The 15,846-nt window shown below is 35.6% G+C and overlaps 1 protein-coding gene across 4 annotated transcripts in view; it reads left to right on the top strand.

The window, feature by feature from the left end:
* The window catches only part of CADPS2 (calcium dependent secretion activator 2), a 287,348-nt gene that overhangs the window by 242,433 nt on the left and 29,069 nt on the right, over positions 1–15,846 (top strand). For all 4 annotated transcript variants that reach the window (XM_051795418.1, XM_051795416.1, XM_051795417.1 and 1 more), the window contains 5 exons: positions 3,319–3,474; positions 5,229–5,376; positions 8,855–8,929; positions 12,215–12,298; positions 12,413–12,445. In XM_051795418.1, coding sequence (XP_051651378.1) covers positions 3,319–3,474; positions 5,229–5,376; positions 8,855–8,929; positions 12,215–12,298; positions 12,413–12,445 — 496 coding nt within the window. The remainder of the gene's footprint in view (positions 1–3,318; positions 3,475–5,228; positions 5,377–8,854; positions 8,930–12,214; positions 12,299–12,412; positions 12,446–15,846) is intronic.

Below are 15,846 nucleotides of genomic sequence, written 5' to 3'. Positions count from 1 at the left end.
TCTACTCTGGAGCCATGTGTCTGCATATTTTCCAGAAAGTGTGCTTTATTAGTGGACCATTTGACTAATTGCTACTTCTTAGGTACTTGGCAAGCTTAGTGGGAAGCTGCCTCTCAGCGGTCAGTGGATAACTGAATTACTTAGAAGGCTGTATGCATCTCCCAGATTTGACATGATATTTCTTGGAGAAATGTTATGTCTTGGATCTTTTTTTTTGCTGTGTTCAGTATGATGCAAGGCATAAGAAATAATTTAGATTAAAATGGACCTCTGGAGATACTTGGTCCACTCTCCCAGTCAAAGTGTGACCAAACACAAAGTTAAATTCCCATCAGAAAAAAATTGGAATTTAACAGGATGGGCATAATATTTGCCTCTTTTAATCATTGGTAAGCTTCTCTTACTGCCAGGGTCTAATTAATAAGAGTGGACAACTAGATAGTACCTGAAAGCTTAATTTTTGACCAGTAAAGCAGTGGAGTTTGTGCTTAATTTTCAAACGATAGACAATTAATAAATGTAGTTATTAATGAAAGAGTATCAGTTCAGTTTCCTGGTAGAGCAATATTATTCCATTCATTAGACTGAATTGGCTTTACCATACACATTCAAATAAAAACTTCCAATAGCTGAGAATGTCTGAGTGTCCTGTCCCTTCACAAAAAAAAAAAAAAAAAAAAAAAAGAGTGGTTCTGACATTATGGATATAGATGCAGGTTTGATTTGAAAGCAGGAATTAATCCTGCTGCCAGGAGGACGTATAATCTGAGTTTAGCTCTTCTTCTGCAGCATTTAACAAATAAATTAGACATTGGTGTCTGGATGTGTGAACCAGGAACAAACAGTTTCTGTTGTAGCACTTTATTTTCCCTCCATATCTTTTTTGAATAATATGTTAGTCAAATTTAAATGTCATTAGACAATGCTGAATAAAAAATTGAAGAATGGGAGATAAAAATTATATTAAAAGAAAATGAATGAGTGTTTCTCACAGAATGAATTAGTCTTCCGTGAACCTGTGTCTGTTATTACATTATTATAATTGCAAAACTTAATTTAGTAGTCTAATGAAACAAAATTAAGTGGCTACTAGGGAGTAAACGTGCATAAGAATACATTTATGTTATTATGAATACATTAGTCCTCCTGAGTCCTAAAGAATTTCCTTTGGAATTCCATTAGGCGAAAAAGAAAAAAAGTATGGAGGAATAAAAAACAGTTAAATTGTATGATCTGATGATGAAAATGGTTAGTTCTGTTTCTTGAGAAAGTATGATTTGTTTTCTAGAAAATACATGTTTTTATCAACTGTAATATAAATACTGAGATTGTTCCAATTTCTGTCACTGTATGATTTATCTTATTCTTTTATCCCAGTCATCTCAAAAACTGGCTTAGTCACTTTTGAATCAGTTAATGTGCATAATGTAGCATCTACAGCTTCATTTACTGCCAGTATACACAGCAAGTGTAATGACATCTTCAATATTTGCTTGTCATATAACTTAAGAAATAGTCCAACAGGATTATAAATTTGCTAGAAGTTTTGATTTTTTTTTCCCTTCTATTCCTTAATTAAACTTAGTGATGTATAGAAGTGGTCCCTGTTCAGGTTCAACCTTAACAGGTAATATCCATGTACAAGTTGTAACCTTAGGAGTCCCATGGGCCTTTTTCCTGTTTCTGCTGTTTTCTTTCAGGAACGTGATACAATGTAAAATTAACAATTACTGTTTAAAATAAGTGGGAAAAAAATACATGATACCAAAAAACCTAAACTAAAAACTGTGTCTGAAACTCTGGTATATTTTTCTGTGCATCATGAAGATATCAAAACCTGTGCCATTTAAAACCAAAGCCAGAGTTGGTCGCTCAGAGTCAGCCTTTCTCTTAGGCGGGTGCCCCTGCTCCCAGCTTGTCACCCACTGCCCAGCCCTTACTGGCTGTCCCCTTCACCTGCCCTGGCAGTCCCATTGGGAACTGAGGCAACAGTGCAGAAGACAACGGTGGCTCTGAAGTTATGGTTGTGTTAAGGCAGTAGGGCGAGGGGGCAGGCGGGTGGGTCTGGAAGGTGGTGGATGCTGTGAGACCGAAGCGGTGCTCCTGCTGCATCCACGCTGCCACTTCACCCTGAACATGAGCTATGCTTTGCTTCACTTCACTGCCCACTGCCTCAGCTAACCCGGTGTGAACCAATGGTGGTGCTATTTACTGTCTGAGGGGTGCATTAGGCGGTCAGATATTAGAGGTCCTTTCTGATTTTTCATTTGTTTTTGAATCAGACCCTGCTCTGTCCTGAGTATACTCAGCACTTACTGATTCCTTCCGTGAGAGGTGGGATCACTTAACATTTTGATAATTCAGTTCTTTTGTCATGAGGCAGAAGAAACAAAATGGCAGTACTGATGTATTTAAACTACTTGGATCTGAATTGGGACTGTCAGGTGGAGTTTGGTTGCTTGTGTGACTAGCATCCTGGAATTCCATACTGCGTAGTATGCAGTAATCCTAAAGAGTAAGCCAGGCATTGTAGTACAATACATCATTAAAATGTAAATTATCTGCATTGACAGTGGAAGTGTAACTGTAGTTACTGCTAAAATTAGCCATCTTGTTGTATTTTATCACAAGCAATTCTCTTTAAATTTATCAGTCTGTCCAAGGTGGAAGAAGAACTTTAAAATTATATGGACAATCTGAGGTGGCATAGAACCATATTAATGCCCTGGTTTTGTATGCACACAAATTTCTTTGAATAGTTTATGTTTTCTATTTTTTCCACATGGGTCTGATGGTATTCCCTCAGTTAGAATTAATGAGCATTTATCAAGGGATTATATGTCTGGGTATCTCTTTTACAATATTACTGCTAGCATCCTCATTTCTTTGATAGACTTATCTACCAGAGTTATGAAGGCAAGAAAATGTATATGCTGTCTTCACTGTTTTGAAAAGATCCTTAATACTAATAATTCCTGTACCCTGTATTTTTCCTGTCTTGATCTAAACTTTGAGCTACTTCATTTTTCATGTTCCCCAACTTCCCATGTACCTCCCTAGCCTGTCATATTTCTCAGCTAACAGATGAGAAAAATTTTACTTTTTTCACCCTAATAGGAATTATTTTAAGTTTTCCATTACTATTTTTACATTTCTTTAAGTAAGAGCAACTGTGCTAAAAAATACAGGGAAATGAAGGAGAAAGGTGGTGTGATAGGGAAATCTTATTACCTTAGATAATTCTGTGGCAACTGGGATAGACATCAATGAATTTATCTTCTCTTTCTTGGGGGCTTTGTTTTGTTTTGTTTCTTATAGCAATGGATCAGCTACATCAGAAGATCTATTCTGGAAACTGGATGCTCTACAGATGTTTGTTTTTGATCTTCACTGGCCAGAACCAGAATTTGCTCACCATTTAGAGCAGAGACTTAAACTCATGGCCACTGACATGATAGAAGCCTGCGTTAAAAGGTACAGTTGAAATGATCAATTAAAAATTGGGAGAGATTTGAAAACGAGCACAGGAACAGCCATACTGGCTTGCAGAGGTGTATCTGTACCAAAATCCTGTCACAGGAAACAGGGCAACTCTAAAGAGATCACGACTTGTGTGTATTTCCCAGCATCTGGCAATCAGCAATTTGGCAACATATAGGAAATACCAAGGAGAATTTCTAAATTTCTACATGTGTTGTGAATAGACCCTTGGAGTGAATAAAGCAAATATTTTTTTTTCTATTCCATACTTGTGGCAAATATTAACAGGTCTCAGAATTCTACAAGAAGAAATAATTTTTCTTTTTGCAGATTTCCCTCCCCCCTTACTACATTATTCTTTATATTCCATTAATAATATTACTTAATTTGTCAATTTTAGAATACTGTCTTTAAGAAATATATTACAAACTAAAGAATATACAACATTTCTGCATTTGTACAATAAACAAAAACAGTAAAAAACAAGTAAATAAACAATAAACAACAAATCCAACTGAAACTAAGTTTTATAGTGCTACATTTCTGGAAACTGCAGAAAATGCAGAGTCGTGTTTTCTTGAACTGTATCTAAATGCAACACATATTGCCATTGTCTAAAACTTTGCATCATACAGATTTGACTGTGTGTATTTTAATGGCATACACGAACCAGGCTAAAAATGGCTCACTTCCAGGTCACAACCGAAAGCTGGGAACAGAATTATTATCACAGAGACATTACAAGAAACATTCCTTATGGGTTGTTTTTTGGTCTGTGATATCAATCCTGATACCTTTGCTGCTTAATTTCATAGTCAATAAGAAGATTCTGTTGGCAATAAATGTTTTAATTACTAATACACAATAATCCTAGTACCAATACATAAAATACATTAATATTTTAGACTTAATTCATAACATGCTGGTCTTAAAATACTAATTATGTTGTAGTGTGGTCAGAGATACTGTACAACAGGTAATAAAGACTACACAGTAGCAACTCAGAAAAGAATGATGAAACTATTCTATTCTAACTCTTCTTGTGATATCAATTATGATCTTAAGAATTTTTTAAATGGAAATAGGATTCTTCTGTTCCCATTTTCTAAGAATATTATGTCAATTTCTGGTACCCGCATTTAAAAATAAGAGTGGGAATAAAACATTACTTTTATATTTATGTATGCTGAACTATAATATATTTCAATGATATTATTCCTTATTTGCACTGAGAAGAAAATAGGGAGTTTGTATTATATGTCTCCGGATATGTCTTAATTTTTAATATAAATACTAATATTTTCTTAATAATAAACTTATTGTCTAAAATTCTCATTTGTATTAAAGCCAGAAGAGAATTTTTTTCATTATATTTCTTAGAAGCAAGCATTTGATTGATGAACTGCCTTTTAGGGTAGAAAAGCTGGAAAATTATGGGGCATTTTCATTGCTTAAAATTGGTTTTAGTCATCATACAAGGAAACATATTGTTTTCTAGTAGGCAAGAAGATAATACTTTTATTCTTCAACTGAATTCACTGAAACCCTGCAGAACCTTCAGATTGCCACCAATGCAATTGTTTATTGAATGGGCGGATGTTCTGCACTTACCGAATTTTAATTCTAAAATGTTCTCCTGTGCATGTACATTGTTAAGCCAACATGCTTAGTAAGATTTACACATTTGTACAGTGGTTGTTCAGAATTATCAGAGATACTCATACTGCAAATTATATTTTAATATACAGAACAAGAATTGCATTTGAACTCAAACTGCAAAAGACAAACAAATCAACAGACTTGCGTATCCCTTCTTCTCTGTGTACAATGTTTAACGTCTTAGTTGATGCTAAAAAACAGACAGCTAAACTCTGCATACTGGATGGGGGGCAAGAGGTAAGTGGAATTTTGTCTGTTTAATTCCTATGTTCGGTTGATCTGAAACATCTCAGACTGCAGACAGTCCTTAGGAGAGTCATTTCAAACTAACTGAAATGCACCACATAGCTCTGTACAGCTGGTCCCTACAGGCGTCATGCAAGACACAACACCTCATCTTCCACCAGAGAACACACAGAGTGCTTCTGTAGTTTATTTCCTTTGACTTGTGGATCTTTTGAACATTCAGAGGATTTCCTGGCTCACAGCCCCTGGGTTGCAACAAAGAAAGAGCCTGCTTCTTTTGCAATAGTAAAATAGAAGCAAAACATTGTCCTTTGCAGGTAGGTTTCAAATGAGGAAAGTTTAGGTTTAAATGGCTCATAGACCATTCATGCCTATGAATATCCTGAAAAGAGAGGAAAGAAATAATCAGGTAATTTAGTGGGATTCTTTTATTTGGTCTCTAAGGACAGGGACCATTTTGGCAGTAGTCTGCTGCCAGGACTATAGATACTCCACAGTGGAGCACTGATGTACTTTCAAAGGATATGAAAACTTCATATATATAAAACTGTCCTTCCCATGTTGTCATTCTCATCTGGAATAATGCATGAAATGAAAGGATATACTATACAGACTGGAAAGACCACCAGAGTAAAATTGAAGGTGTTCTCTCTGTGCTAATGCATCATCAGTGTAATTTGTTTGATTTGGTTTTGGAGAGAGGGAAAAAAAAATTTCAGAATTTGTCAACAAAAAAAGTATGTCTGCTTTAGGCACACATTTACATTATTTGGTCATTTGATTTTTGCATTCTGTACTGTGCTCGTCATTTCATTGAGTGATCTTTCAAAGTTAGCATATTCTATGTAATTGTCCTTTTTTTTTTTCCTTAATTCAATGAGACATTCATCATTTTCCTGTTATACCCTGTCGTCTTTATTTTTCCTTTTGGTTTCCTGTGATGTGAACCAGTTTGCTAGTCAATGGGTAAGTGTCTCTTCACTGTTTTTTAGTTTACGTTTTTTCATTGAATACTAACATCTACTTTTTATTTTAAATGGTAATATTGCTTTTCATGTTAATTTTTTAGCCATGCCCTCAGAATTCCCTTACAGTCTGCCCTTGCAACAGACTGATCATCAGCTTCTCCGTTCTTTCCTTATTCATCCTCTAAGATGATTCCAGATGAATTCTTCACTCTGCTGCTTTTCAGACCCAGTGTCCTGTCCTACCAGGTCACAAAGTTTTAGACTCTTTGACCTCTCAGTGAGGCTCATCAGAAGTAGCCTCAACTAATAACTCTTTATATGAGGCTGATGATGCCATTTCATCTTTCACATAGTGTACAAGCAGTAAACTGCAAGCACACACGTGCACAGCCTTCTTTGGGGACAGGCAATACCAGGACCTCTATAAAAACCTGCAGAAGACAGATGGCATAGCCTCATTCTCCACAGAGTCTCCTTTTCCCTGCTCTGGATGATGCCTCCTGCACTGTCAGCTGGTCTGCTCAAAGTTCAGCCATCTTAAAGCCTTTATTCTGGAGTCAAATAATCTTCCAAGAGGATCTGAAGTTTTGTTTCGTTGAGGGTGGCTGTTTTAGCATAAGTTGGCATGGGGGAGGAGTGGGTTAAGGTATTTCTGATCTCATGATTTTCAAAATAAATCATGGAAAAAAATCAGATTGAAGTAATTGAAAAATTATTTTAAACAAATGTTGTTATTTTGGAAGCTTGTGTTTTTTGAGTAACTTGACTCTGTTCTTTTTTTCTGTGGTCAGAAGTGAAGTTACTGATTATATTCCATTTCTACAAAATTACACTTGCTTTGTGGTGAGAAAAAAAAAAAAGAAAAAAAAAAGTACCAGAAAAAAAATATGGGAACTGATCGTACATACATAGGTCCATTAATTTAAGGTACTATGGAGGTAAAGCTGCAGACCGTTTCTGGGAGGGACAACTGATTTTTCCTTGATCATAGGAATGTGTATATTTTCGACATTCATCAGTGGGAGAATAATTGCTTATTGTTTTCAGAGAGTGAGAAAGCATTGCCTTCTGAAGACTGTGTAAGCAACAGATGTCATAGGCAGTTTGCAGTGATTTGAGTCCTTAGCAGATCAAGACAATATTATATTGGTCGAGACATTAATATGGTTGGAATATAATATATCTGAAAATGTAGAAAGTTCTTTGATGAATTTCTAATATACTCTTTCACTGCTCCAGTATATTTGCTGATGTTTGTCTGAGTTCTGTGTTCACGTTTCCCAAGTTATTTTAACCTTTAAAAAAAATTAAAACCAAAAATTGATGTATTTGTTGTTGGTACCTATAGTAGATACATATATGTGGGCAAACACAACTCCTAGTTTTCTTCTCTCTTAATTCAGATCCAGGTTTGGTATCTGTGCTATTTAGAAAATTATTCCTAAATATATTAAGCAGATCAGATTTACTGTTTTGGTTTGTGTGGCAATTCTGAGACAGAATAAAAACAACCTTTAAAAACTTAGAACTCTAAAAACTATTCAGCTGGCAGCTGCTAAGTTAGGCTAATGTTTACACTGACCTCAGTACTTTTACTCTGAGCATTATGCTGCTAGCTGTTCCAAGTAGCCTTGAACTATGAAGATAGGGTTAGTCTTTACAAGTCACATTTTCTGTGAAGTGGCTATTGGGGACAATCTTTGCTGTCAGATAAATGTTTCTAAAGGAAGAATTACTGTTTAAATTGATGTGCCTCCTTGACAGAATGGGATCCCTAGTTCCTGTTAATTTCAGGAGGGAACTCTGTAGCATTATCTAAAAACTCTTTCGGATTTATTTTAAAAGCATTTACTTAAAGGCACCTTCTTTATGAAAAAGCAAATGAAGTCTGTTTTATTATGCCTTCTATGGCCTATTAATTTGTTACCATCTATTCTGCTTTGTTGATGAAATTTTAATTTTGCCCTTGCTTGAGCATATTGTAAGATTTGTATAAACTGTGGCTCACTGTGCTAACAGAAAGGCTCTTTTAGGGTGAACAATTGGAGCTCATTTTATTTCTAGAGGACATTTAAAATAACTTATGAATGAGAGTTGTCAGACATGAAATGCTGTATTAATTAAATCTTATTCTAGTCTTTTTGCTTCTCCAGCTAAACTAACGCTTTAGAAAAAAATACATGGCCACCTTAATTATATAGGAGAAGACAAAAAGTATCCTTCACATTCCTTTGCCTGAATAAGTATAAGAACTCAATTCATCTAAATAATAACCCCATTAGCTGCTTAACTCAACAGTGTACATGGGAAAATTTTCAACACAGAATGTAAGAAAGTGTTGATTGGGTGGATCATTTTCAAGGGTTTGTTCTTCTGATGTTCAAAATTATAATTTTAAGTAAATCTGATCTGGCAAGGTTATCAGCTTTGCACATTTCTGACTTATGACAAAAGTGTGTGTTTATATATATGCTAATGCTTCTTTATCTTTTGAAATACAGCAACAGTACCATTCAAAAATAGATGACTTGATTGAAGAAACTGTTAAAGAAATTAGTTCACTTCTTGTTTCAAAGGTAAAACTGTTTACATTTTAATTTATAATAAAGCAGAAAATTGTTGAACTTTGGAGATGTCTTTAAATATCACACAGTTTTTCAATACAGAGTGAGATTTTGGGGAACAACAGTAGGATTTTTAAATAACAGTCATGCAAATGATACTGAATTTACAAAATTAAATTTTGCAATGCATTAGATAAACAATTTCTGTGCAACCTGCTATTCAGATAAGTTTGTCTGTTGTATTTCTGTTATAGACAGGAACTCCTAGCAGCTAGTAGAACTGGTAGGAATTAATTATGTTGATATTATCTTAAGTAAGACCATGTGTTATTTTTTGTTTAATTTTTTACATGAAAACTTTCTTCCTATCACTTAGTATTTAAATTTTGTATTTGGAGATGGACAACACCCAGAGTTCCAGTTTAACTTTTTAATAAGATTTTGTTCCACAAACCATTTAATTTAAAATATTTTATAAATTGTTATTTCTTTAAATTGATTTTTTTATATTTAATAAGAAAAAATATTTTGAGATGATATAAGGCTTTTGAAGAAAACTTAAACAATGTCTTGTGTTTCTGTAGCACCTCTTCTCCAGTAAAAGTCTTAAGTGCTTGATATAAAAGAAAATCCCTAATAGGTTGAAGACACAGAAAAGAAAGATTTTATAAGAAGTTTTGTTATCTATGCATTGCAAACTACCCAGAACTATGATTTTCAAAGTAGGACAAATAAGCCATACATTTACAATTTGAGTTAGTGACAGAAAATAAGACTGGTCCTATTTTCATCATGCCTTCGTTTTCACTTGTCACTGCTTGCTGGCAGGGGATGGGAGGAGCAGGAATCTGCTTTCAGACTGACACCCATCAGTTGAAGAGGAAGGCTTTGTAGAATCATTGTAGAAGTTTGAGCAAAATGTGTCCACTTACTGATAAGTGAAATTTTGATGTAAAAGTAACTACAAACAATTCAACTAGAGAGTTTCAAGTTTTACATGCTGCCTGTCATTGCTGCGGACTAACCTTCCGATTTATAGTTTTAGTGTCATTGAAGAGGGAGAAGAAGAAAGGGGAATTTAATCAGGGCAAATCATGCTATTAAAGGTTTAAACCTTTTAATTTTTATCTTTTTTAATATCTGAGATTATAAAAGAAGGAAGAAAATAATCATATTCCTCCTGGATGTGTGTACAAGAAATTCTAGAGACAACTGCTGTCAATACAGAGGGATTTGCATTATTGGTATCACATATAGTATTACCAGAGGTTAAAATCTCAGAACAGGAAGCATATATTCCATGTCATTGGCTGATCATTAGAAGTTTAACCAGTGTCTCCTCACTGGAGATGTGAAATGCCAATGACATCCTGACTGCTTCTGTTTCAAGGCAGAAAGCTTCTGAAGGTACAGTGGGACGCTGTTTTACTCTTGGCTTTGCCCAGAAACAATACACATCAATGTGCATGTGTTCATTTTTTGCATCTAATATATTTTCACTATTTTTCAGCCTTTACCTCCGTATTATTTCCTTTGTGTTCCAGTGGAATTAGTGTCTCAATCATTGTTTTTAGCTGCAAGTCATTTATGAAAATGAAAATAGAACTTTCATTTCAATGCTGCTTTACTTGGTAAGGACTATACTGGACATTTTTTTGTACAAGGCTTACCAATCTAAAGCATTAAAAAAATCACTGTTAAAAAACAGTGAAACAAAGCACAGTGTGTCTCGGGGTAGCCAATTCAGAGAATATGAGGTATGCACAGAAATGCTTTTAGAGCTTCACAAGTCCATGCACTGAGATCTTGAAAAACAAGCTTGATCCTTGATACTGCAATGTTTTGCTTTCTGTTGTTTTGTGTCCCACTTGTACTGGAACCGTATGTTAGCGCTGAGGACACCATGTGGTTTGTGAGATCAGCTTTTTCCATAGCAGATCTTTGCACAACAAGGTTGAACACTTTTCCACAGAAAGAACCCAAGAATCCTTGCCAGTCAGATAAAATGAGTTAAAGAATGAACAGCAGCTTCTCACAAGAATGCAATAGCAAAACAGAAAGCTGTTTTGTAATAAAGGGGGTGCAGAAACAACTGCCACTCTCTCTCATGATGTAGATTTATTCTTTGATTGGCACCTATGTACTGGTGTCTTAATTAATCACTGTAAATATGACAGGTTGGATTGATAAATGACAAATGTAGGTTTGCACTTGCTCCTGCTCCTTGAACTGTTAAGAGCAGGGCTTATTGTAAAGTGATGATCTCAGTTCCTCTGGAAGTGACACTGTTGTGACACTGTTACAGTGCCCATTAACAGCATGCCAGATGGAATTTTGTTCTATCCTCACACTCATAAAATGATACTCATGGTTGTGGGAATGACTGTGTTGGGAGCAAGGGACAATTTTTAAAACAATCTTTATATAAACTGAAAAGCAATTTATATGTGTAAAAGAAATGTGCATGAATACAACAGCTGACAGAATTTTATGTTATATACCATGAATTACTTGAGCAACATAACATCACAGAGGGACATGCAAAGGGAATTTGTATGCTGATTTGGGGGAGTTTAACCATTAAAGCTATAATCCATGCAATTAGTTAGATTTTTTTTTTTTGGTCAGCAATAAATTTTGGCAAAAACACCTCTTACTGAGGAATCACACTACTCAGAGAATCCCACGTGACAACAGAGGGGAGAGAAACCACACCATACCAGAGACTTTGAGTATACATTTTCTTGCCGCCTTCTTGGCCGTGGAGTAGCAGCTCGACAGCATATGCTGTTGACAGAAAACTCTAGTGCTATTACACTGCTGGGTGAAATCAGAGCTGGGTTTCTATTCACTTGCAAAGGTAAGGGAAACATGATATCAAGATCACCACCTTTAGCAATCGTGCTTTATTGTCTTTGAAGCTGTGATCTTAGAAACTATGGTCCTAGAAAATAACACATAATTTCTACCCAAAGTACGTACTGGGTACACACACTGTTGTATTTAACCCCACGTTCTAGAGGCAGCAATGTTGCACTGGAATCAGGCCCACCTCAGTAGAAAATTTGGGTTGAGTTTCTATTTCTGCAGTGGTTCAGCAGCTTGATCAGTAGGTGAAGCTGCATAATGAAGGTTCTCCTTGATTTCAAAGCTTTGTGAAATGGAGAAAGTGATCAAATTTACAGTTTTCCTTGCCCTGCTGAAGAATAAAAATATGAGGATGAAAAATTCACATTCTCATTCCAAATACTTAATTTTTATACTGTGCATTTGGATTTCTCTGTGCTTTTCCTCCAGGTTGTTTCAGTATTAGAAGGTGTGCTGTCTAAATTGTCAAGATATGATGAAGGCACTTTCTTCTCATCATTAGTTTCATTCACTGTAAGTGTTTGGATTCACAGTGTTTCTGTTCTTCTTTCTGTGCATAATTCTGAAATTGTGTACAATCTGTAGTAATAAGTACTTACTGTGTCTTTTATGCTTAATTTTCTAAAGGTGAAAGCAGCTGCAAAATATGTTGATGTTCCTGTAAGTAGAACATTTTTTAATTTATTTATTCTAGTGTTCATAATAATTCAAAAAGTAGGGGGGGTTTAGCTCACATTTTTTATTGTTGACATTTTGCTTTCCTACAGAGATTCATTATAGCTTTACACAGAGTATTTAAACAGTCACTACAACCCTGAGAGGGCATTTCATTTCCCTCGAGCAACGAGTAACTCTCAAAGCAAAGCTTGGAAAGGTTATTCTCAATGCACTTTTTCAGTTGTGGAAGAGTGAGGATTGTAACTTAGACAGTCTTTTGTAAGCTTCTTTCCATCATTTGGATAAATTGCAGTATAAGCAACAAGTAAAAGCATCATACTTGAATATCCATTATTTCTTGATTTGTTACTTCAGGACTCAACTTTGCTTATTTAACCTCTTCCTTGCTAAATCCCCATTTGATTTACCAGTGCTTATGCAATGGTTGTGTGGTTTAAATAAAAAATAAAAAGGGTAACTGCTGGAGCCCTTTCATACATAGAAGCAAAATTCAGTTATTAAAATATTTTCATAGAGTATGATAGTAGAATATCTTTTCTTTAAATAAGCAAAGAAAAAGTTATCAAATATTGTCATTGTCACTGTTGTTATCCTTTGTTCTTTCAGAAGTCTGTGCTCTCATCTCTCATCTTTTTTTAATGCAATTCTAAAAAATCTTATTTTCCAAGCATAGCAAAAAAAAAAAACAAGACTAAAATTTTTACATTAATGATCTTACAAAAAATTAAATTACAATGTAGAAGAGTGCCAGACATGCTAGACTGTGTGGTGGCTAGAAAAACTTTTAACAGTTCTATACTGAAAAATACAATGCTTGTAAGCTGAAATTAATTTGTTTTTTTAATCCATGTGTGCTAAATGAAAGGAGAAATATCTGTTTCGGGAATTTGTTATTTTGCTTTCTTTATGTTTGCTTTATTCATAAGATAAATTGTAATATTTCTGTTGTTTTCAGATGATGTTTTCAAATAATTTTTTTCTTATGGGATTGCATGGGGTTTTTTAGCTTTATAAATGCTCTTGTGTTTTATAAAAAAGACAAAAGTAGGCTCAGTCTAGCATTCAAAGGAATGACCTCATATCAAATCCAGTTAATTTAGTATACCTCTTGTTAGTATATTGTGCTGCAGAGCTGCCCCAAAAGGTCCTTGGTGAGGCACTTAAGACTCAAAAACCTAAGAAAAAATTACTGAACAAACAAGAAATTCATAGACTTCTTTCAGCTAACATGGAAAACTCTCCAAATTACATAGAATATCCATGAGGAGACATCAAAGTCTTTTACCATTGGCCTGCATACATTGACATTGAAGTTCACAGTAAAGATGAGACTGAAAAATACCTTTGCCACAAGCTCAGGGGAATATTGCAAATCAGATCACACAGGGATACACTCACTACTTCAGAAGGAGAGGTTGGCAGAGCAGGGAGATGGTTGCTGGGGCTCCGTTACCCTTTTCACATTCACTGAATGGTGGCACCTGACTTGAAGAAATGACCAGATTGTAGACAGGCTGACAGGATCCCTGTATTGTTACAGTGTCTTTGCTTTCCAGCTATCCCACACACCTTTCCCACAGCCCAAGATACAAGCTGGACTATAGTTCCACAGTTGTAAACCAGAAGCGTAAACTGTACTTCTGTGAGGGTGTGGATCTGACCAGACAAACATTTTCCAAATTCTAGAGGACTTTTTACCTGGGTTGAAGGAGTTTTATAGGCTGTGGTTTGATTTTGCTTCCTCACATTCTTCTCCTTGTTGTGAAGATGTAGTTGAGGCCAAGAAGAGCCATCACTGTCGCAACTGACAGCGAGTGTCCAGTCTGAATAGCGCCTAAAATCACCAGGTGTCAAAGCAGAAAATTCCAGCTGCAAAAGGAGGCTCTGAGTCATCATGTCACAAGGTCATCACCTGGGCTCGCAGCTGAAGCGAGAAGTAGAGTGAGGGACAGCACAGAGGGAGGAATCTATGCTGAGCTTTTGGCAGTGTGATAGTAATCTAGCAAGCCTGCACTGGAGCTAATTAAATGCCTCATGTGCTTTTATTTTGATCTGATACAGTATTAAATCTCTTCTTTTCCCTCCTTACCATATAGCTGCATATATGGAATTGACTTAAAAATGACCACAGTAGGCCCTTTCTTTTGATGTAGTTGCAAATATGTGCAGAACTGCACTGTGTTAGACAGTGGAATTCTGCCCCTGTGCCCCACCTCTCTCCATTCAAAGATCTTAACTTGGTCACCTTCAATCACTTGGTACATCTAGGGGAGAAGGAGGCAGGGGCAGGGGTAGGCCTTTGGGGGTTTTCTGAGAGTGTGAGTTCAACAGAGTTTTTTATCTTTGATTACTAGGATTTGGCAAAGAGGGGAAAGTATGCTGGTTTATAGTGAAATAAGTAGAAACTAACTAGACCAAAGAGATCTTAGAAGAAAATTAAAGTAGTACTGAACAGAATGTTTTAGAGAAGGGATAAGAGGTGAAGGAGATTAAAAAGTTAAAAGGTAAATAAAAATAGAAACACTAAAGAACGCAAAAAGAAGGAAGACATTCTTGGATGATACTTGGTCATTTTGAGGAAAAGGCAAATTCTATTGAGAGGAGGTTTAGACATCAAATAGTTGGGCATGAAATTGCACTCTCCCTAGAAGGCATCTCAAATGCTCAAGGCCAGGATGGGAAAGATAGACGCAGACTTGTGGTTCATTTGGCAGATATGTTTGTGAAAATGTTGCTGTCTACCCTTCCATTCATTAATCTTGCCAGAGAATTATGAATAATTCCATGCAAAAAGAAAAAAGTTGGTTTGGGGTATTTTTTTTTAACTGTATAAGAAAACACACAACATAAGCCTCCTTTTTTCAGAATGCTCTTTATTAAGTGGGACATATGCAGTCCCAAGGAGCTCTCATTGCTTTCCCCAGCCATTCATATGGGGCTATATGGGCACTGCATATGTTTTGGAAATTGAAATATCAACAGAAATACTAGCAACAGTGCAAAATTGCCCAGACTAAGAAAAGTAACAACAATGGTGTCTTGTGATTTCCTAAAAATAATACTGGAAAAATCTAGTTTCTGTTATGCTCTTTTTATTGGTAATTGTCACAGTATGCCAGGCTCTGACATGGAATAAATTGTGTCTACTGTGCATGTGAAAGAAACCAAGTGTTTGGAGGAAAATAACACAAGTGTTACAAATATAAGTAGTGCATGAAGGATGACATTTGCTCTCTTGTTAATGCTATGTTTTGGGTGTTTGGTAATGCAGAAGCTGATTTGGGAAACTTTTTTTTAAACAACTCATCAAAATTTGCTATGACTCTTGGATAGTTTCTTTGAAAGTCCAAGCAAACCGTAAGATACCAGACAACCTGTCTGAT

The sequence above is a fragment of the Manacus candei genome, unplaced genomic scaffold (assembly GCF_025592945.1).
Source record: "Manacus candei isolate 608988 ecotype Guabito, Panama unplaced genomic scaffold, ASM2559294v1 h1tg000043l, whole genome shotgun sequence".
Lineage (NCBI taxonomy): Eukaryota > Metazoa > Chordata > Aves > Passeriformes > Pipridae > Manacus > Manacus candei.
Note: the sequence above shows the minus strand (reverse complement) of the source record. Positions and strands in the feature narration are given on the sequence as shown.